This window comes from Atractosteus spatula, chromosome 27, assembly GCF_055471065.1.
Source record: "Atractosteus spatula isolate fAtrSpa1 chromosome 27, fAtrSpa1.hap1, whole genome shotgun sequence".
Classification (NCBI taxonomy): Eukaryota; Metazoa; Chordata; class Actinopteri; order Semionotiformes; family Lepisosteidae; genus Atractosteus; species Atractosteus spatula.
In genome coordinates, this window is record NC_142732.1 from 10902240 (window position 1) to 10922607 (window position 20368).

General features: G+C 59.6%; 1 protein-coding gene across 2 annotated transcripts in view; it reads right to left on the bottom strand.

The window, feature by feature from the left end:
- Nucleotides 1-4779: 4779 nt before the first annotated feature.
- LOC148814411 (protein phosphatase Slingshot homolog 2-like) overlaps nucleotides 4780-20368 on the bottom strand; it is a 32983-nt gene continuing 17394 nt past the window's right edge. For both annotated transcript variants that reach the window (XM_088906676.1, XM_088906675.1), the window contains 13 exons: nucleotides 14921-15033; nucleotides 12873-12937; nucleotides 12661-12782; nucleotides 12264-12332; nucleotides 11557-11622; nucleotides 11029-11223; nucleotides 9123-9216; nucleotides 8905-9033; nucleotides 8724-8770; nucleotides 8238-8384; nucleotides 7637-7837; nucleotides 6492-7518; nucleotides 4780-6147 (listed from right to left, as the gene is read on the bottom strand). In XM_088906676.1, the coding sequence (XP_088762802.1) occupies nucleotides 5029-6147; nucleotides 6492-7518; nucleotides 7637-7837; nucleotides 8238-8384; nucleotides 8724-8770; nucleotides 8905-9033; nucleotides 9123-9216; nucleotides 11029-11223; nucleotides 11557-11622; nucleotides 12264-12332; nucleotides 12661-12782; nucleotides 12873-12937; nucleotides 14921-15033 (3394 nt within the window). In that variant the 3' untranslated portion in view covers nucleotides 4780-5028. The remainder of the gene's footprint in view (nucleotides 6148-6491; nucleotides 7519-7636; nucleotides 7838-8237; nucleotides 8385-8723; nucleotides 8771-8904; nucleotides 9034-9122; nucleotides 9217-11028; nucleotides 11224-11556; nucleotides 11623-12263; nucleotides 12333-12660; nucleotides 12783-12872; nucleotides 12938-14920; nucleotides 15034-20368) is intronic.

Genomic DNA, 20368 nt, shown 5'->3' on the forward strand with positions numbered 1-20368 from the left:
CTGCGCAGAATTAACAACAGCACGGAGAGTGTTCTCCTCCAGTCTATAATACTGAGCCCAAGCCCTAGGAGAATCCATCTTAAATCCTGAAAAAATCACTTTTTTTTAAAGACGCTGGATTTAGACCTGTCGGTAACGTCCGTATTAAAGTGAAATGCGCCTTCGTGTAGTCACGTGCGAGCTTGTGTTTGCAGGTGGGGGCAGTTCTACACAACCCCCCCTCCCACCTTAAAATGTAAACTACTTTGTACGCAACTACTTTTTATACAGCAGGATTTATATATTCAATATTTTTATTTAATGTTATGTAATACTTAAGCATGGGTGTTTAGTCACATCGTCCGTGGTGAAACCTGCAGGTAAAACGTTGTGCATCAGAGCAGTGAGCCCATCAAGCTTTCGGGGTTTATCGCATCATTTTTTGCGAATAAGGCTTTCTTAGACTGCCATCTTGTGGCCACAGCCATACATTGCATCTAGATTCACGATTGAACACATTTCAGTTGTCCATTGCACATTTCCCAGTACCTATAACACTCCCCTGTTCACACTCCTGTGCACTTAGCTCCTATAGATACTGCACCCTCCTGCACTCATGTGCACACAGCTCCTATAGATACTACTCTCCTGCACTCTTGTGCACACAGCTCCTATAGATACTGCACCCTCCTGCACTCCTGTGCACACACTCCTATAGATACTATACTCTCCTGTACTCCTGTGCACACAGCTCCTATAGATACTGCACCCTCCTGCTCTCCTGAGCACTTGATGCTGCACATTGGTGGTGGGGGAGGGGATCCCCATTACCTGTAAAGCGCTTTGAATGGAGTGTCCAGAAAAGCGCTATATAAGTGTAAGGAATTATTATTATTATTATTATTATTATTATTAATATTAACTCCTATAGATCCTTCACTTCTGTTCACACAGCTCCTATACATACTGCAGTCCTGCACTCCTGTGCACACAGCTCCTATACATACTGCACTCCTGTGCACACAGCTCCTATAGATCCTGCACTCCTGTGCACACAGCTCCTATACATACTGCACTCCTGTGTACACAGCTCCTATACATACTGCACTCCTGTGCACACAGCTCCTATAGATCCTGCACTCTTCTGCACTCCTATAGATCCTGCACTCGAAGGAAGTCCCCAATGGGTAGTGTGGCACCATTACATCAAAGCTGCCTGTCAGAAAAGGCTGGGTTTGCTTTCACAAATTCTCAAACATGCTATAAAGGCTGATTAGAAAACAGCAGATAGGAGTGGCAGGTGTAGCAGACCTTCACACTGCCAGACTCCAGAGGATGATCTCTCCCAGGTGATCCACGCCAGGCTGCCAGCAGTCTCCGATCAGGGCCAGTCTGGGCTAGCGTAGCCCGGGCCGATGGCACTGCTTCTCCTGCCGCCCGGGCAAAGAGCGTGGAGATATCGGACAGCAGCCTGGTTTCACTGGGTCACCCCACCCACAGAGGATTACCAATTATACAGCAACAGACTGGGCTGGGGGTACGATTGTTCAAGAAACTGAAAAGTAGCTCCAAATATCTTGGCGCTGTTGGTGAAAACACGGATGCCGTGTGTAAGAGGGTCGGGCTAGTGTGTCACAACAATGACTTGATTCTACAGAGCTTTCATGGAATCATTCCCAACATTCACTCCAGGAGCCCGGATTGGGAATCTTAACGCATTGCAATAAAAACAGACAGCGCAGGATTAATAATAATAATAATAATTGCTGACACTTATACAGTATAGCGCTTTTCTGGACATTCCACTCAAAGCGCTTTACAGGTAATGGGGATCCCCTCCACCACCACCAGTGTGCAGCCCCACCTGGATGATGCACCAGTACTCTCCCCACACACCAGCTCTCAGTGGGGAGGAGAGCAGAGTGATGAAGCCAGTTCAGAGATGGGGATTATTAGGAGGCCATGATTGGTAAAGGTCAGGGGGAAATTTGGCCAGGATACCGGGGTTACACCCCTACTCTTTTCGAGAGACACCCTGGGATTTTTAATGACCACAGAGAGTAAGGACCTCGGTTTTACGTCTCATCCGAAGGACGGCACCTGTTTACAGTATAATGTCCCCGTCACTATACTGGGGCATTAGGACCCACACAGACCGCAGGGTGAGCGCCCCCTGCTGGATCCACTAACGCCTCTTTCAGCAGCAACCTTAGTTTTTCCCAGGAGGTCTCCCTTTGTGAAGGCAGCCAGCGAAACGATCGCTGCACAACAGCCACAGCTTGCAGACATCGACGTCAAGTAAAAGGTGCAGAAGGCCAGTATAATCACCGACTGCACAGTGAATCTGAGCTCCATCCATCTGGCCAGCGATTTAGTCTGCCTGCATTCAAGAGCAATAGAACTGAGTTATCCTTTATACCCACAGCTATTACCCTGCTTACACAACTCTTTATTTTAATTTACTGTATAAGATCAGATCACAATTGGCCATATACAATTTTCTTGTATTAGGAATTTGTCTTTTCACATACCCCAGCTTGCTCTCCATGAGACACACAGACAGGGAGAGAAGCTTGGGGTCAGAGCGCAGGGTCAGCCATTTATACAGCGCCCCTGGAGCAGCTGGGGTTAAGGGCCTTGCTCAGGGGCCCAACAGAGTAGGATTCCTCTGCCGGCTGCGGGCAACCTCCCAGCCACAGATCTTTAGCCACAGTGCCACTGCTCCGCCCCATGTACTGTATATATGTTTACACGGATGTCTCTTACCTGTTAATGGGATCATGGTGTGTTAAACGTATTGTGTTACATCTCTTACCTGCCTGCAAATTCCCCATCTGGGACAGAAGTCAGGGGGACACAGGGTGATGGCCCCTGGCGGGAGATTATTTGGGACAGGGAAGGCGACTTCTGGGACCTCCTCTGACCAGGAAGGGGGTGATGGACTGGAGATCGGTCCCCCAACCCCAAAGGCAGAGACGTTGCCCCCCTCCATCAGCCCTCACCGTTCAGCACAGCCAATTGTAAACTCGTTTTAAACATTATTCCTGGTGTGTGGTACATGATGAACTCTCCTCCGCCGGACCTAGAAGACAGCGGAGTGGACTGCAGGGCGAATATCCAGGCAGCTCAGAACTGGGCTTGGACACTTTGGCTCCCATAATTAATTGTCCTCTGGGCTGACTGTCATTTATCCTTTCAGGATCTGGGATATAATCACATCTCCGTCTCCCTCAGCAAAGACAACACACATCCTTTGAACTGCGCGTGTCCTGAAGTCTGCTCTTCTCTCAGGAGGAATCTGACTTTTACCGTACAGTGACCCAGAATGCACCGCGTTCTAAACGACGTCTCGCCAGCTCAGGATCAAATCGTACTCCAGGCCCCGGGACTCACAACACAGGTGTTTCAAAGAATAACGTACATGCTGGGACAACACATTATAGAAATGCTGCTGCTCTGGAATCAGTCCGGAGAAAAGCAAAAAGATTCTGGGACTTAAACAAGGAAATATCCCCCACTGACAGGCTGAAGGAACTAAACCTTGTTCCGTTGTGAACAGAGAGAAGTACAAGAAGACCTGCACTAGGTGTTAAAAACGCCAAAGTGTTTTACAAGGATCAGAGGCCTGGACACGGTGAACCCAGTGGGTTTCTTCAGAATGAGCAGAGAAACACAAACCAGAGGGCATAAGTAGACATGGACGGCCACACAGCGCCCCCTCCTGGTCCAGGAGTGGAAATGTATTTTTAAATCCAGAACAGGAAAGCTTTCTTTACCCAAAGGGTGAAGGGAGTATGGAACAAGCAAGCCAGCTATGCTGTTGAAGCTGTTACCCTGGTTTCATTTAAGAAACAGCTGGATGGGACCTTTGGATCGATGGTCTACTAACTACAAGTGGAAAGAGCTATCTGGCCCATTTAGCTTATTTGGAAATTATTCTTCTATTCTTAGGGATTTGTCTTCCAGGACTTCAATTTTCCAGTGACAGCAAGGAGTTTCTCCTCAATCCCACATCCTCAGATAAAAGACGACCACAGCAGTTATGAGTACTGGAATTTACATGACAGACAAAACTGCACAATCAAATAAAGCACGTCTGACAGTGAACCCATCACATGCTTGAAGGAGGACTCTCGGCGGTCCCCTGACCCCTCCAGGACCAGGACTGGACAGCCCTGCTCCAGACACACTGACCCTCCAGGACTGGGAAGTCCTGCTGCAGACACAGCACCCCCTCTAGGACCAGGAGTGGACAGCCCTGCTGCGGGCACGCTGACCCCTCCAGGACCAGGAGTGGACAGCCCTGCTGCGGGCACGCTGACCCCTCCAGGACCAGGACTGGACAGCCCTGCTGCGGGCACGCTGACCCCTCCAGGACCAGGACTGAGCAGCCCTGCTGCGGGCACGCTGACCCCTCCAGGACCAGGAGTGGACAGCCCTGCTGCGGGCACGCTGACCCCTCCAGGACCAGAAGTGGACAGCCCTGCTGCGGGCACGCTGACCCCTCCAGGACCAGGACTGGGAAGCCCTGCTACAGGCATGCTGACCCCTCCAGGACCAGGAGTGGACAGGCCTGCTGCAGGCATGATGACCCCTCCAGGACCAGAAGTGGACAGCCCTGCTACAGACAAACTGACCCTTCCTGGTCCAGGAGTGGACAGCCCTGCTCTGAAGAAAGCTGTGCAGCATGGGTACACTGCACAGGCCTGCAATTCCTCTGTCTCTCAACGCTGCTCTCTCTTCTGCTATGAGACCTCTGGGGCATTCCAAGACTTAAAAAAACATTTTGAACACCTGAGATGTTTTGAACTTTCTCTTTAATAATCACAGCTATAGCACAGGTTAAAAAAAGAAATGTACTTTTTTACAGCACTTAAAAGAAACGCCACTTACGTCTGTCTATATACAATGCAGACACGCTCATTGGACAAACACGCATACGGACACTCATACTGTACAAACGCACACCCATAGACATAAAACCACGAGAGTAAAGTGCCTGTTTGAGAGACGGCCCCACAGAGGGGCACGCGCACACACAGTGGAGGGTCACATGGTGTTGTACAGGGAGCTGGAGCTCCTCCTCTTGTCACTGTTCTTCAGCCGCCGCAGGGGGTGTGTCCTGCTGTGCTGCTGCCTGGCAGCCACGGCGACAAGGGGCGGGGTGTTGCCGGGGGCGTGTCCAGTGCTCAATGGAAGCCCCTCCTCCCCGCCCTGCTGGAAGTCCAGTGTGCTCTGCGGTAACGTGGGCCGCGTTTCGTGCTCAGGGGTCTGCAGCACCACGCGCTGCTTCTTCGAAGCGTCTTCGGGGGACGGGCAGGGCAGGGCCTTGGGCTGCCGGGCGCCAGCGGGGGAGGTAGGGACCGGCGTCTGGGAATCCCACTGGCAGAGGTCGTCAGCGGAGAGCTCCAGGCAGCCCAGCTTGGCCAGCGAGGCGGAGCGCTTCATGAGCGAGGGCGGCGTGAGGCCGGCCCGGCGGATCCGGGCCTCGATCTCCAGGGCGCGCTGCCTGACCGTGCCGGGCTCCTGCCCCTCCGCCGGCAGCTCACACAGCGTCTCCCAGATCCTCTCCAGGTCCTCCATGCGGCACGGCGGGGGCAGGGCAGCCGGGGGGTCCGTGTCGCTGCTGTGCTCCGTCGCCCCCTCAAGCCGCAGGAAGGCCACGGGCTCCGGAGGGGCGCGGGGCAGCTCTGTCCTGGGGGCGCCCTTCTCCCCTGGCGAGAGCCCCTGTCCGGGGCAGGGAGGGGCGGGGCCGGGGAGGGGCGGGGCAGCCGGGGGCGGGGCCAACGCGGGGTGGGTGGGCGGGGTCTCCTCGGCGTGCTCGGCGGGGGGCGGCCGGCGCGGGGCGGGGGAGTCCAGCTCCTGGCGCAGTCGCCGCTCCAGCTGCTTGGTGACCCGCCGCACTGACCCGCACGGCCACCTCAGATCGGCGGCGCCCTCCAGCAGCTGCCCGGCCGCTGGGGCGGGATCCGCGCACGGGACGGGGGAGCCGGGCTCGGCGGGGTCCGGTTCGGGGTCCCCGGGAGGCGGGGCAGCAGCCGCGGGCTCCGCTTTCCCCCCGCTCGCCTGCGAGATGGACTCCAGCTCCGTGACGATGTCCCGGACCGAGACGCCGTTCTCCGACTGGGAGTGTGGGACCGCACAGCCCGGCTCCGTCACAGGAGGCTCCTGACAGGAGGGGGAGATAAAAAAGAAAAACTGGAAACCCGGAAAACCCAGCAGCCCGCAGCGCAATCACTGCTCGTGGAGGGGCAGAGAGCCGGCTGCAATATCACCTCTCGCCACCAGAGGGCACCACAGCAAGAGAGCTGTGCCAGTCTCAAGTGAGAACGCCGACTCATATTTCAAGTGCCTCACTCTCTCTATACGGCAGCTATTTTAATCCTTCGCCAGGTTCGGAAAGCACAGAAATAGACACGCAGCAAAAGCACAAGGAGAAGAACAGCCCTGACTCGCCTGATGACAATCCTGTCAGTCCTGGTGGACGACACGCGCGGTGGGGAGAATCATACCTTGGGTGGCTCCTCTGCAGAAGGCGTGGCACTGGGGTCCTCAGACAGCGGCAGCTCCTGACCAGGGCCCTTGGGGTGGGGCGTCCGGCCGGCTGCCTGCTCCTCGGGGCGCGAGTTAGAGAGGGTGCGAGCGCGGCCGTCCTGGGACAGCTCCAGGAACTTCTCTCGGGCGCTGAAGAAGTCGATGCTGTCCGTGCTGAGGCTGGAGGACCCCGCGCTGGCCGTGTCCCCGACGGTGTCGTTGTTGTTGATGTCGTCTTCCACGCTGGCCGCGCCCGGCACCGCGCCCCCCGGTGGGCTGAGGGGGCTGACGGCCATGGGCGTCCCGGGAGACATGAGACAGCCCGGTCCCGCCACCCCAACCCCCATCCCATCCACAGCGGCCGGCCTCGGCACAGGCATCGACACGGACAGCTCGGGGCTTTCCGCTTTGTGCTCGGGCAGAGCGGGGGCGACCTCTGACCTGGCCATCATCAGATGAGGCATGGGGATGGAGAGCTGAGGGGCGCCCGGTTTCCGCTGATGCACAGGGCTGGTCGAACACGGGTTCCCCACGCTTGCTTTGGGCAGTTCTGAGGCAGCCGGCTGCAGGTCAGGACCCGAGTTGTGGTCTCCTGCAGGTGCGCCGTCTGTTGCCTGCTCGGGCACTAGTGCGGACGCCCATGATCCTACCGGGAGGGGTAACAGAGGGGGGTCCAGGAGGGGTGAAGGCAGGTCCTCAGCCGGAGAGAGATCATACAGGCCGTTGGAGGTGGGCTGGTCTTGGTAGGCAGTAGGCTCCTCGCCAGAGGGGGAGAGCTCGTCTCTGCCAGCCTCAGCCTCAGTCTCAGCGGGGGAGCCAGTGAGGGCCTGCAGCACCGCCATGCCCAGGAAGTGCTCCAGCGACTGGGGGGTGCTGTTGTTGTTGTTGCTGCTGCTGCGGGAGTCCCTGGGACCCAGGCTGAGCTGCGGCTTGCACAGGGGCTCGTGGTGCTCCGAGAGGTCGCTGTCCGAGTGCGAGCGCCACAGCTTGTTGTGCCTCTGCTTGCTGGGGAGAGGAGGAGGAGGAGGAGGAGAGGGCCGTGAGACACCGGAGACCGGCGCCGCCCAGGCTGCCGGCAGGAAGCCGGGCTGAGAATCGCAGAGCTGGCGCGAGAGGCGGGTACCTGGCGAGCAGGATGCCCTGGTACTCCTCCAGCTGGCGCATGAAGGAGGGGTTGGGCTTGGTGACGGCGCGGCGCTCCTTCACGTAGTCGAAGGCTCTCTCCAGGTCCCAGCCGTACTCCTTCATGGCGTAGGCGATGACCGTGGAGGCCGAGCGGCTCACCCCCATCTTGCAGTGCACCAGGCACTTGGCCCCCGCCTTCCTGAGAGAGGGGCGCAGGAGAGTGAGGGGCGTCAGGGGCGACACCCACCCAGCAGAACGAGGACATGGCACCGTGACATGACAGCACACACAGACAGAAGATCACTTTATTGGCCATATACAATTTCTTGCATGAGGAATTTGTCTTTTCGCACACCCCAGCTTGCTCTCCATGAGACACACAGACAGGGAGAGAAGCTGGGGGTCAGAACGCAGGGTCAGCCATTTATACGGCGCCCAGCAGTTGGGGTGAAGGGCTTCGCTCAGGGGCCCAACGGAGTAGGATTCCTCTGCCAGCCGCAGGATATGAACCAGCAACCTCCCAGCCACAGGCGCAGATCCTGAGCCACAGAGCCACCACACCGCAGAGACATACAGACACACAGGCAGGACAGACTCACTTGGCTTTGGAGATGAATTTGTACGTGTCGTTCCAGTAGGCCAGCAGGTCAGTGGCCTCCTCGTCGTACACGCGGATGTTGTGGTACTCAAACATCCCTGGGAAGAAGTTGTCAATCTCGCGCGTCACATTCAGGATGAAGCGCACCCTTGGAGAGAGAGATGAGGGTAAAAACTTGCAGCCAAGATCCTAGCCCATTTCAGGCTCCAAGCTTAGAGTCTGCGTTTCTTATTGCTCCAGGAACCTCGAGAGACTCCCCTACCTACCATCTCTCAGGTCTTAAAAACAGGATGGCCCAGCTAGGCTGGGTCCTAGCTAAGCTCTTTAAGAACGAAAGCTCTCGTTCTTGGGTCAACTGGAGCGATTGACTACCTTCTCCCAGCTCTTGATGCGCTGCACGAATTGAGACATGGAAGAGCAGCAGCCTAACCCTAACCTTCTCCGACCAGAGCCCCGCACACACTGCCCGCAGGGAGGGCAGACTTACCCACTGTTCTGCAGCTCCTCCAGGTTGGACGCGTTCCACTCGGAGCCCTGCACACACAGACAACAGCAAACACCGCTCGTGAGCCGCATCCTGCATCGCACTGCCCAGAGCACAAGCCCACGGCCCCAGCCCGGACCTCCCAGGACGGACAAGGGAAGAGGGAGAGGCCTAACAGACTGACCAGGAAGACGTGGTCGAAGATCTCGGTGGGGCTGTCCATCTGGCCCAGGATGACGATCATCTCGTTGTCGATGAACTCCTTGAACTCCCTCAGGTTGCAGACCATCTGCATCTCCAGCTCGGTGCGGATCTACAGGGGGCAGAGCAGAGCGCCGGACAGGTAAGGGACAAGGGGGCCTGACCACAGGGCGGACAGAGGGAGGAGAGGAGCACGCTGACCTCTTTGGAAGTGACGTTCTCCAGGTCCTTCTGCATCATGATCTCGCGCAGCCGGGTCTTGATCAGCCGCTCTGTGCGCTCCCTCTCCGTGGGGCTGCGGGGACACACACACGCGCGGGCGTCGGTCAGCAAACCCCCCAGAGGTTTCCTCCTCGAGGAGGGGAATCTTCACAGACAGAGGAACCGCTTTGCAACAGTTACCTTCTGTCAGGTAGGGGGATCAAGCTGGTCCCGATACAGTACTGGCTGGAGAGCCAGCAGAGCTGTTAAACTCCACCAATTTCAGCAACCGGCATGAAAGCCGTGTGCTGTTCATGGCTGGATCAGTGTCATTCGATACACACACACAAGCAGGGTGCCCTGGGGCAGGACAGAGATCCAGGCTTGCAGGCATCTCACAAGGCTATTTGAACAGGCCGACTAACTTGCTGAGCGGCCCCTCTGGTCCGTACGAGTCGCTGTCCCTCCCACATTCCTCACTTCCCGAAACGCAGCCATGCACAGCCACCACAAGGAGTGAGGCCCTTCTATACGCATGGCTCGTTTTCGGGGAGTCTGTGCTCTTTTAAGAGCACTTAACAGCCCTGCTGAATGGAAACCCTGTGCTGTTTATAGCCCTTATCTCAGAGGGGCTTTAATGGAGCTGCAGTTAATCTAGGAGATTACAGGCAGCCAGGAGCCTCCGGTAACTGCACCCAGCTCTCTCCTGACTCGGGGGAGGGGGCAGGCCGGCCGGATAAGGCACACCAAGGGAAAGAGGGAGCGATCTTTATTTCCTCCTCAAAGTAGCTGTGTTGGCAACGTTTGGGACCAGGGGCAGACAAGATCTGAACAACGCTTCTGATTTAGCTTATCTCACTCTTAACTGCACTGACGAAGTCACTGGGGTCAGAGATTTAAGCCAGAAACATGAGCTTCCTATCCCTGCTGTAAATGGCCTGGCCAACACGGGCTGGAACCGAGAGGAGAGCTGGGGGAGAGCGTCAGTCTTGCTGAACACGAATGAAGCGAGCGGCACTGCCACCGGCTGGACAGCAGGGGGCAGTGTGGGGCTCCACTACAGAGCTGAGCCCCTACATGGGTAAACAGACACCCAGGTTTGAGCTCTTCAACACTGCCAAGGCATTCATGACTGCTTTTCAACAGTTCACAAAGAGATGAACACAATGTCAGCAGTCCTGCCTCTCCTCCGCCTGGGCTCCTTTGCCTCCCTCTCTTCTCTCGTTACGAGAGAGCGCTGGGAGTTTTTTGGGGAGGTAGAAAGCTTTCCTGAAAGTCGCAGTGGTGACTGCACTCTACACCTCTTCCCCAGAAGGCAGCAGCAGATCTCTGCCTTTTAAGGTGCCGCGAGGGGGGCTGAGCTGTGAGAGCGCTTATCGGCTGCTGTAAAAATAGCTGCCTGGATGCTCTCCCTCGCCTAACCCCTCCAGAGCTGGCACCCGCCTCTCCACAAGCCGCCTGGGCACCTGCAGCTCCGTCTAGGAATGCGCAATGTGGGGGGGGACAGATGAACTGCCCGCCCGTCCGCCTGCCTCGGCCTCTAATATCTCTTTCCTCTCGCTGCCTGTCCGCCTGCCTTGGCCTCTAATCTCTGTCCCGGCTGCCCGTCCGCCTGCCTCGGCCTCTAATCTCTGTCCCGGCTGCCCGTCCGCCTGCCTTCGGCCTCTAATCTCTGTCCCGGCTGCCCGTCCGCCTGCCTCGGCCTCTAATCTCTGTCCCGGCTGCCCGTCCGCCTGCCTTCGGCCTCTAATCTCTGTCCCGGCTGCCCGTCCGCCTGCCTTCGGCCTCTAATCTCTGCTCTCGCTGCCTATCTGCCTGCCTTGGCCTCTAATCTCTGTCCCGGCTGCCCGTCCGCCTGCCTCGGCCTCTCCTCTGTCTCCGCCTCCGGCCGCGGCTCTGTACTCACACGTCGGTGAACAGCACGGGCGAGTCGGCGCGGTGCGACTGCACGTCCCTCATGGCGTTCCACTCGTTGACGCACATCTGGTCAGAGGAGATGCGGCTCTGGTAGTAGCTGACCCAGGTGAGGAACAGGCTGCCGGGGTAGTAGTTATGGCACCGCGCCACCTCGCACGCCTTGTGCAGCGACTGCAGAGCCGACCTGAGGGAGAGAAGAGGACCATCACCAGGGGCAGGGCGACAGCTTGCTCCAGACTCCCAGCATGGGTCTTCAGGGGCGTGTCTCCCTATTCTCACACATGTAGGCCACCTGCGGTCTCTGATCAAAACAATAAAGAGATCTAGTTCCTTCAATCCAGCTGCAGGACTTTGTTGGAAGTCTTGGACGAGGCAGAGAGGGGCTGAGAGGGGGAGGGTTACAGGGGTTGAACAGAGACAGAGATGGGGACAGAGACGCTAGAAAAGCAAACAGCTGGCCTGCCTGACAGCCGTGTGAGACACCCCAGCTGGCCAGAGCACCGGCGACCACACTCACCACATGGCCTGCACCGACACCGGCTTGAACACATGGACCCTGTTCACCGTGGACACGCTGAAGCCCCTGAGGAAGAGAACGACAGGGTCACACTGCAGCTCCCACAGCCGTACGCCTCCCCACTCTCCCAGTCCCCACTCCCAGTCCCCCAGTCCCCCAGCCCCCAGATCTCACTCCCAGTCCCCCAGTCCTCCAGATCTCACTCCCAGTCCCCCAGTCCCCCAGATCTCACTCCCAGTCCCCCAGCCCCCAGATCTCACTGCCAGTCCCCCAGTCCCCAGATCTCACTCCCAGTCCCCCAGTCCTCCAGATCTCACTCCCAGTCCCCCAGTCCCCCAGCCCTCAGCCCACACTCCCAGTCCCCCAGATCTCACTCCCAGTCCCCCACCCCCCAGATCTCACTCCCAGTTCCCCAGTCCCCCAGCCCCCAGATCTCACTCCCAGTCCCCCAGTCCCCAGATCTCACTCCCAGTCCCCCAGTCTCCCAGTCCCCACTCCCAGTCCCCCAGTCTCCCAGTCCCCAGATCTCACTCCCAGTCCCCCAGCCCCCAGATCTCACTCCCAGTCCCCCAGCCCCCCGGCCTCCAGCTCGCATTCCCAGTCCCAGCCCTCCAGTCCCCCAGCCCCTACTCCCAGCCCCCCGGCCCCAGTCCCAGTAACAGTCCCCGGCCTGCACTCCCAGTCCCCCAGGGCCCCTGGGTTCCTACCCATCTCCGTCCAGGTGGATGAGGGTGTCGCTCCACAGTGGCAGGACCAGGCCGACAGTGCAGGTGCTGCTGTGGGGAGACAAACACACGCCGAGCCATCAGTCACCCCGTTTATCACTGCTGACGCCTTACAGGACTGACGGGAGACCTCATCCAGAGCAGCACCCTGGACTGCCAGACTCCTCGGCTGAAATCGAGGGCGATCGGCAGCACTGGGCAGGGAGAGCTCTGCACGATCCCTGGAGCTGCATGCTGGACAGGTGGGACTCCCAGGGGTGCAGCCCCTCTGCCTCTCGGGTGACAAAACCATCACAGCGCACCCATCCCGAGAGACCGACCTCCTCGCACTTGGCCGATCGGCGGCGAGGACCCTAGAGAGCACCAGCACCGCACTGACCTGTCCCGAGAGCTGAAGTCCATCCCTAGCACGATGCTCTCCTCCGTGTCCTGTCGGCCGTTCGTGGACACGACGACCATGTACCGCGTGCACTGGGGGTAGGCACTCTCCAAGCGCACTGCCTGCAATCCGGGGGGGGGGAGAGCAGGTTAGAACGGCAGGAGACTGGGGGGGGGGGGGGCGGACAGACAGAGACGGGTGCAGGGCCTCACCAGTCTGATGTTGTCCTCCGGTCTCAGCAGGGTGAACATGGTCTGCAGGTGCTGCTGGAGGTCACCTGTGGGGGAGAGAGAGGGACACTCGGGTTCGAGAGGCTTGCTTACACTTATAGAGCGCTTTGCTGGGCTCTCCACTCAAAGCGCTTTACAGGTAATGGGGATCCCCTCCACCACCACCAGTGTGCAGCCCCACCTGGATGATGCTCCAGTACTCTCCCCACACACCAGCTCTCAGTGGGGAGGAGAGCAGAGTGATGAAGCCAGTTCAGAAATGGGGATTATTAGGAGGCCATGATTGGTAAGGGCCAATGGGAAATTTGGCCAGGACACCAGGGTAACACCCCTACACTTTCCGAGAAACGCCCTGGGATTTTTAATGACCACAGAGAGTCAGGACCTCGGTTTGACGTTTCATCCGAGGGACGGCACCTTTTTACAGTATAGTGTCCCCGTCGCTATACTGGGGTATCAGGACCCACACAGACCACGGGGTGAGCGCCCCCTGCTGGCCCCACTAACACCTCTTCCAGCAGCAACCTCAGTTTTTCCCAGGAGGTCTCCCATCCAGGTACTGGCCAGGCTCACTCTTGCTGAGCTTCAAGGGGCTGCCAGTTGTGAGTGGCAGAATGACATGGCTGCTGGGTCAACACAAACACAGGACGTGCTCTCCGCAGCAGAAACTCAAACACGCGGGAACGTGCAAGTCCGTGAGCTTCGGTGTTTGACTTTCGGAAAAACAAATCAGGGGGAACCAGTCTGTCCAGTCTGTCTGGCGTGCCTGGGAGTTATTCTCCGGTTTTACTGCAGGTGTGTTGGGGTGCTGTGGGACAGGAGGTAACGGCTCAGATCTGGGTCAGGGCGCAGGGCCTGGCCCAGCGGAGCTCCGTCACACACGACGCCCTTGTTGTCGCTGACGGCGAATTCCGCCGGAGGCTGCCAGGACCCAGCCCAGCTGCGGTTAGGGCGTTGCACAGCGCCTGCATCCTCGCAGGTTTCACAGCGCGGCCGTCAGAGCAGGGCAGCTACCATCCGCCGCGGTTCCTGCCAGCTACGTTAGTCAGCCTCCACAGCATCCTCTTGGCAACCGGCGCCAGGCTCACACCCTCGCCCGCCCGGTTTCCCAGACACCTCCGCAGACCCCAGGACTGCTACCATGAGCCGACGTGCGTCTTGTGCGCGTGTGGTTTCTGGTAATTCTGCGTTTCCTTCAGCAGGAACGCCTCCCCCCTCCCCTCTCCTCTCTCTGACAGGCAGCAGGGGCCTGTGGTGGTTTCCTAGCCTGCACGGAAGGACAGGCCCTGGGTTTGCGATCTGTGTACAAACACAGCCCGAGCCTCAGAGCTGCGCCCTTGATGAGCAAAACAACCCCCTCGCTGGAGGCTGGTCCCTGAACCGCTCCTGTTTACACAGCCCGGAGGGGTTGAGGCCAGTGCACCCTCCCTCTGCGCTGCGCGCTGTCTTAGCCAGCTGCTGTTTACCACACTGTGAGCCCCGCGGTGCCTGGAGGGGCGCAGGGGCCTCCTGCTGGGTCAGCGCTGGCACAGCCGGGCGCCTCCTGACCTCGTGACCCCACGGTGAACAGGGTCCATGTGTTCAAGCCGGTGTCGGTCAGACTCCCTGGAGGCTCCAGCGTCTCCTGGCTTTTTCGATGCTCACCGAGACGCCAATTAAGAACCGAGCCCAGTTGTGTTCCAGCTCTTCAGGTGAACGATCGGAGCCGCCGGGAGCAGATCGGGACCCCGAGTTGACACCAGAACCAGGGAACATCAGGAGACAACTGGACACTGACCCTCAGCCAGCATCAAGGACACGAACCTTCACCGCTCTGGCCTCAACACCAGCGTCGCCGCAGAGACCTCTGGGATGTTTCCAGTGTACTATAGAGTAATCCAGTCCAGTCCAATGCATTTACACTAGTGCGATGTCAAGCGGACCCGTGCTTCACTCATTCATGTCGCCGAGCTCCGCGAGTCTGCGGACCGCACCAGTGCAAGGCAGACTGGGAAGTGTGGCCTTGGCGTGTGGCATGCCTGTGCCCCTACCTGCATGCTTGTTGCGCCGCTGGCTGGCCCGGGGACTGGAGGACGCTGGGGAGCCATTTCCTCTCGGCAGGAAGAGGGCGGCGCCTTTCACCGTCAGGAAGCTCTCGCTGATACTGGAGAGAGGGAGAGAGGGAGAGAGGGAGAGAGGGAGAGAGGGAGGTCAGTGCTGCGCTCTGTCACAGTACGGCTGGCCACACACATTCACACAGGCCCAACACCCCCTTCGGAGAATTCGGTCATCGTCTCTGCCCTGCGCAGTGCCAGCTGTGCTGCCTCAAGCGCCCCCAGGACTGGGGTTGATCAGGAACAGCTGGAGCGTGATGGGAAGGGTCTACGTCTACATCTACATAGACTGCAACACACAGTCACATGGGACACTGAACCCGGGCCCATCTGGACTGCGGTTTGGGCTGGACCACACGTCCTCTGTCCGGCCTCGCTGTCCCCCCCACCACCGCGGTGTGCTCCCTGCCCAGGAATGCGAGGAACTCTGCCGTCACGTGCGGAGAAAAACAGACATATTCCCACAACCTCCTCACCCCCAGCTGTTTCCCGTCTCCCTCCCTCCCAGTTTCCTCTGCTCCAGCAGTCTCGCTCTCGGAGTCTCGGATGCCTGACTGGCGGCGACAGCGCCCCTGCTGGCCGAGGTTGTTGGACCAGTGAGCACAGTACAGGGCTGCCAGCCTCAACACCACAATCGCCAGGCCCCCGGGCACAGTACAGGGCAGCAGGACAACCTCAACACCACAATCGCCAAGCCCCTGGGCACAATACAGGGCAGCAGGCCAACCTCAACACCACAATCTCCAGGCCCCTGGGCACAGTATGGGGCAGCCAACTCAACACCACAATCGCCAGGCCCCCGGGCACAGTATGGGGCAGCAGGCCAACCTCAACACCACAATCGCCAGGCCCCTGGGCACAGTATGGGGCAGCCAACTCAACACCACAATCGCCAGGCCCCTGGGCACAGTACGGGGCAGCAGGCCAACCTCAACACCACAATCTCCAGGCCCCTGGGCACAGTACGGGGCAGCAGGCCAACCTCAACACCACAATCGCCAGGCCCCCGGGCACAGTACAGGGCAGCAGGTCAACCTCAACACCACAATCTCCAGGCCCCTGGGTGAAGTCAAGATCTACAAAACCACTCTGGGCTCGGCGCACTACCCTGTCAACAAGGGCAGACAGACCCCCTTGCGCGTGCTGGACTCGCTCGCCACGGACAGGCCTGTGATTTCAGCTCAAGAGGCGCAGATCAAACTGAGCTTCGCCTTCCGCTGTTTGCTCATCACTACAAGAACCCCTTCCAACCGCACAAGATACTGCAAAACTGAGCCCCCCCAGAAAAAGAAGCAGCCTGGTCTCTGATGCGTTTTCCCTGGACAGCAGGCTGATGCACCAGCTCTTCACCACAAGCACCCCCAGCGAGTACAGCAGGGACTTCAGGACTCAATTAAACCTGCTCCTGGACAACCAGCCCTTCCCCTCTCTCTCTCCTGCGGAGCAGCAGGCCAGAGCCGGGGAGTCGGGTTACAGGGCAGAGCGGTCCGACCGGTTCAGGGAAGAGAGAGAACGAGAGGCCCCGTCTCTCCAGGAGGCACAGAACTGTCCGTCTGCTCGGCCCACCGCGTCCAGGACGTGTTGCAATCGCCAGCGCGGCCCTCCTAGGACAGCGGCGGTGCTCCCAGAAATCTGGGAAGGGCCCAGTCTGGCACCTTCGCACCAGCCCCCTTCCCGGGTGAGAAGTGCGGTTCCGGTGCCACTCTGCCCGGCAGGGGGTGGGGGGGGCTCAGAAAGATGCCAGGACCACCGGCGGGCACACAGTGTGTGTGATACCAGGGTACCAGGGCACAAGACTCGCCTGTGTGAAACCAGCTCGCCAGGGTACGAGAGGGCACACGGCTCACCTGCCTGTGCGGTACCAGCTCGCCAGGGTACGAGTGGGCACACGGCTCACCTGCCTGTGTGAAACCAGCTCGCCAGGGTACGAGTGGGCACACGGCTCACCTGCCTGTGTGAAACCAGCTCGCCAGGGTACGAGTGGGCACACGGCTCACCTGCCTGTGTGAAACCAGCTCGCCAGGGTACGAGTGGGCACACGGCTCACCTGCCTGTGTGAAACCAGCTCGCCAGGGTACGAGTGGGCACACGGCTCACCTGCCTGTGTGACACCAGCTCGCCAGGGTACGAGAGGGCACACGGCTCACCTGCCTGTGTGACACCAGCTCGCCAGGGTACGAGAGGGCACACGGCTCACCTGCCTGTGTGAAACCAGCTCGCCAGGGTACGAGAGGGCACACGGCTCACCTGCCTGTGCGGTACCAGCTCGCCAGGGTACGAGAGGGCACACGGCTCACCTGCCTGTGTGACACCAGCTCGCCAGGGTACGAGTGGGCACACGGCTCACCTGCCTGTGTGAAACCAGCTCGCCAGGGTACGAGTGGGCACACGGCTCACCTGCCTGTGTGAAACCAGCTCGCCAGGGTACGAGTGGGCACACGGCTCACCTGCCTGTGTGACACCAGCTCGCCAGGGTACGAGAGGGCACACGGCTCACCTGCCTGTGTGAAACCAGCTCGCCAGGGTACGAGTGGGCACACGGCTCACCTGCCTGTGCGACACCAGCTCGCCAGGGTACAAGAGGGCACACGGCTCACCTGCCTGTGCGACACCAGCTCGCCAGGGTACGAGAGGGCACACGGCTCACCTGCCTGTGTGAAACCAGCTCGCCAGGGTACGAGTGGGCACACGGCTCACCTGCCTGTGTGACACCAGCTCGCCAGGGTACGAGAGGGCACACGGCTCACCTGCCTGTGTGAAACCAGCTCGCCAGGGTACGAGTGGGCACACGGCTCACCTGCCTGTGTGACACCAGCTCGCCAGGGTACGAGTGGGCACACGGCTCACCTGCCTGTGTGAAACCAGCTCGCCAGGGTACGAGTGGGCACACGGCTCACCTGCCTGTGTGACACCAGCTCGCCAGGGTACGAGAGGGCACACGGCTCACCTGCCTGTGTGAAACCAGCTCGCCAGGGTACGAGAGGGCACACGGCTCACCTGCCTGTGTGACACCAGCTCGCCAGGGTGCCAGTCACAGAGCCCAGTGCCCAGAGAGAGTGGGCCGCACTGAAGACGAGACCAATTCTCCCGGCTGCACAACTGTGCCGCGTCTCCTGGGGGCCCAGAGGTGCAGTTAAAAATAAACCCGGCACAGGGCTAAAAATGTAACTGCTGCTAAAAACAAGAGACCGGTTTCCAGAAAGAGGACGGGGAGCAGCGCAGGCCGTCTGCCGGGACGGGGTGAGACCCCGAGACCCCAGCAGGCCGCTCACCTGAGCGAGGCCCCCCTCTGGCCCACAAAGCAGCTGCACATGTTAGGGCGCAGACTCGACCTGCGCTACGTGCCGTCAGAGACAGAGGCCGCCCCACTGCGGAAAAAAAAAACCAAACTTCTCCAGCTACTGGGCCAGCGCATGACCCCCACCTGCCCTGCTCCATATTAGTCACTCCCAGAGCGGCGCGGCGCGGGATAAATATAGGCCCAGGCTCCGAGGGGAGTGCAGGCGTGCAGGAGAACGGCCCGGCTGCACCGCAGAGGTAAACGGAGAAGCCCTGGAAAGCAGACGGGACTTTCTCAGCAGCCGGGGGGGGGGCTGGGTTATTCTGGGCCACGCGAGCCGGCCTCCCATTGGAGGAGCCCGCGGCCTTCGCCGGCCAATCAGGGGAGCCGCTCGGGGGCGGAGGAGGGGCGCCCGGGGCTGCTGGGGAAGAAGATAAGATAGATCACTTATTGGCCATATACAGTTTTGTTGCATTAGGAATTTGTCTTTTCACATACCCCAGCTTGCTCTCCATGAGACACACAGACTGGGAGAGAGAAGCTGGGGGTCAGAGCGCAGGGTCAGCCATTTATACAGCACCCCTGGAGCAGTAAGGGTTAAGGGCCTTGCTCAGGGGCCCAACGGAGTGGGATTCCTCTGCCGGCTGCGGGATTTGAACCGGCAACCTCCCAGCCACAGGCGCAGATCCCGAGCCACAGAGCCACTGCTCCGCCACAAGGGGTACAGAGAGGGACACAGCCTCCCGGGCCTGCAGTGACAAAGCCTTCAGGAGACATGTATCGCATGACCACAGTGGGGGGGGGGGGTAATAATGAATAATTGCATTAAAAGTGATGGGCGCCCGTGACGTTTATTTACAAGGCCCCGAACGTCCCCCATATAAGGAGCCTTTGTTTCCATCCTCTCGTTACCTCGACTTCCGAGCCTCTTATCAGCACGTGACGATACAGAGCTGGGACTGGGTCAGCCCCGATCACGGCGCGGGACGGACCCGTGTCAGCGCCAGCGCCGAGCCAGTGAGGAGCAGGCCCCCAGCTGCACGGATCCGCGCCAGAGCTCGCGCCAGGCCGGGCTGCTGCCAGGGGCCGTGAACGAGCTCCGAGCACTTCCGCTGAATTTCCTCGGCTCTCCTGATCAAAGGCGCCGTCTTCCCTCGAAACCCGCGGCTCAGTTCGGGGGGGCGGAGAACCTTATCGGTTCAAAAGCAAGGTGTGAACGGCGGCTCTTCCTACTGAAGGTGCCTGACGGTGGCAGCTGGCCAAGCGCGGCGCTGAGCGACCCGGGGTCCAAGGTTCGGCCAAGCCCCCCCCGGCACACAGCATGGCATTCAGAAGGCCTCCGAGCCAGGACAGGGGGGCCGACAGAGTCCTGCGGGTTGTTAGGACTGGTGGCTTTCGACAGCTGCAACGCCAGCTGCCCCCACCCCCCGTGTGCCCTCTGTGTTTGAGGAAGGCGGGCAGGGCTCATTTGCATGCGGGCAGGTAAGAGGAAGGCCGGAGTTCTGCAGAACCCACACTTCCCGAAAAAGCCTGCGTGTGTTTACAGGAGTCACATGTCCTCAAGGCCACACAAACACACCCTGCTGCCAGCTCGCAGGAGGGAGCGTCACCACATGGCCCAGATATCCACACGGAGTGAGAGCCCACACACACAAGCCCACAGACCCGGGCTGATCTGGGCTGGACCGAGTGGCACCGAGCCTCCAGTTCAGGGAGATCCTGCACCCGGCCTGCAGTCTAGGGACCGAGGCTGACCGGCCCATCGCCGGGCTCTCAGCCCAGACAGGGGGGCTCTCTGGTCCAGCTCAGGGACGCGGGCAGGTCAAGCAGTGAGGGCTGGGCTGTGCGCGAGCGATCGGGGTCCTGCGGTGGCCTGGAGCCCCCTGCGCCCGGCGGGCACACGAGGGGCGCGACAGCAAGCCTCCGTCCCCGCTGCCCCCCGGAGCTCCTCACCCAGACGGGCCCGGAGGTCTCGGGGCTCAGACTGGTCTCCAGCACCTGTGCCGAGAGTGACGCAGATCTAACTGCTGCATCCCCTCGAGTCTGCTCACCAGGAGAGCAGCTCCCGGGCACAAACACCAACCCCCCCCCACCCACTCCCTGCA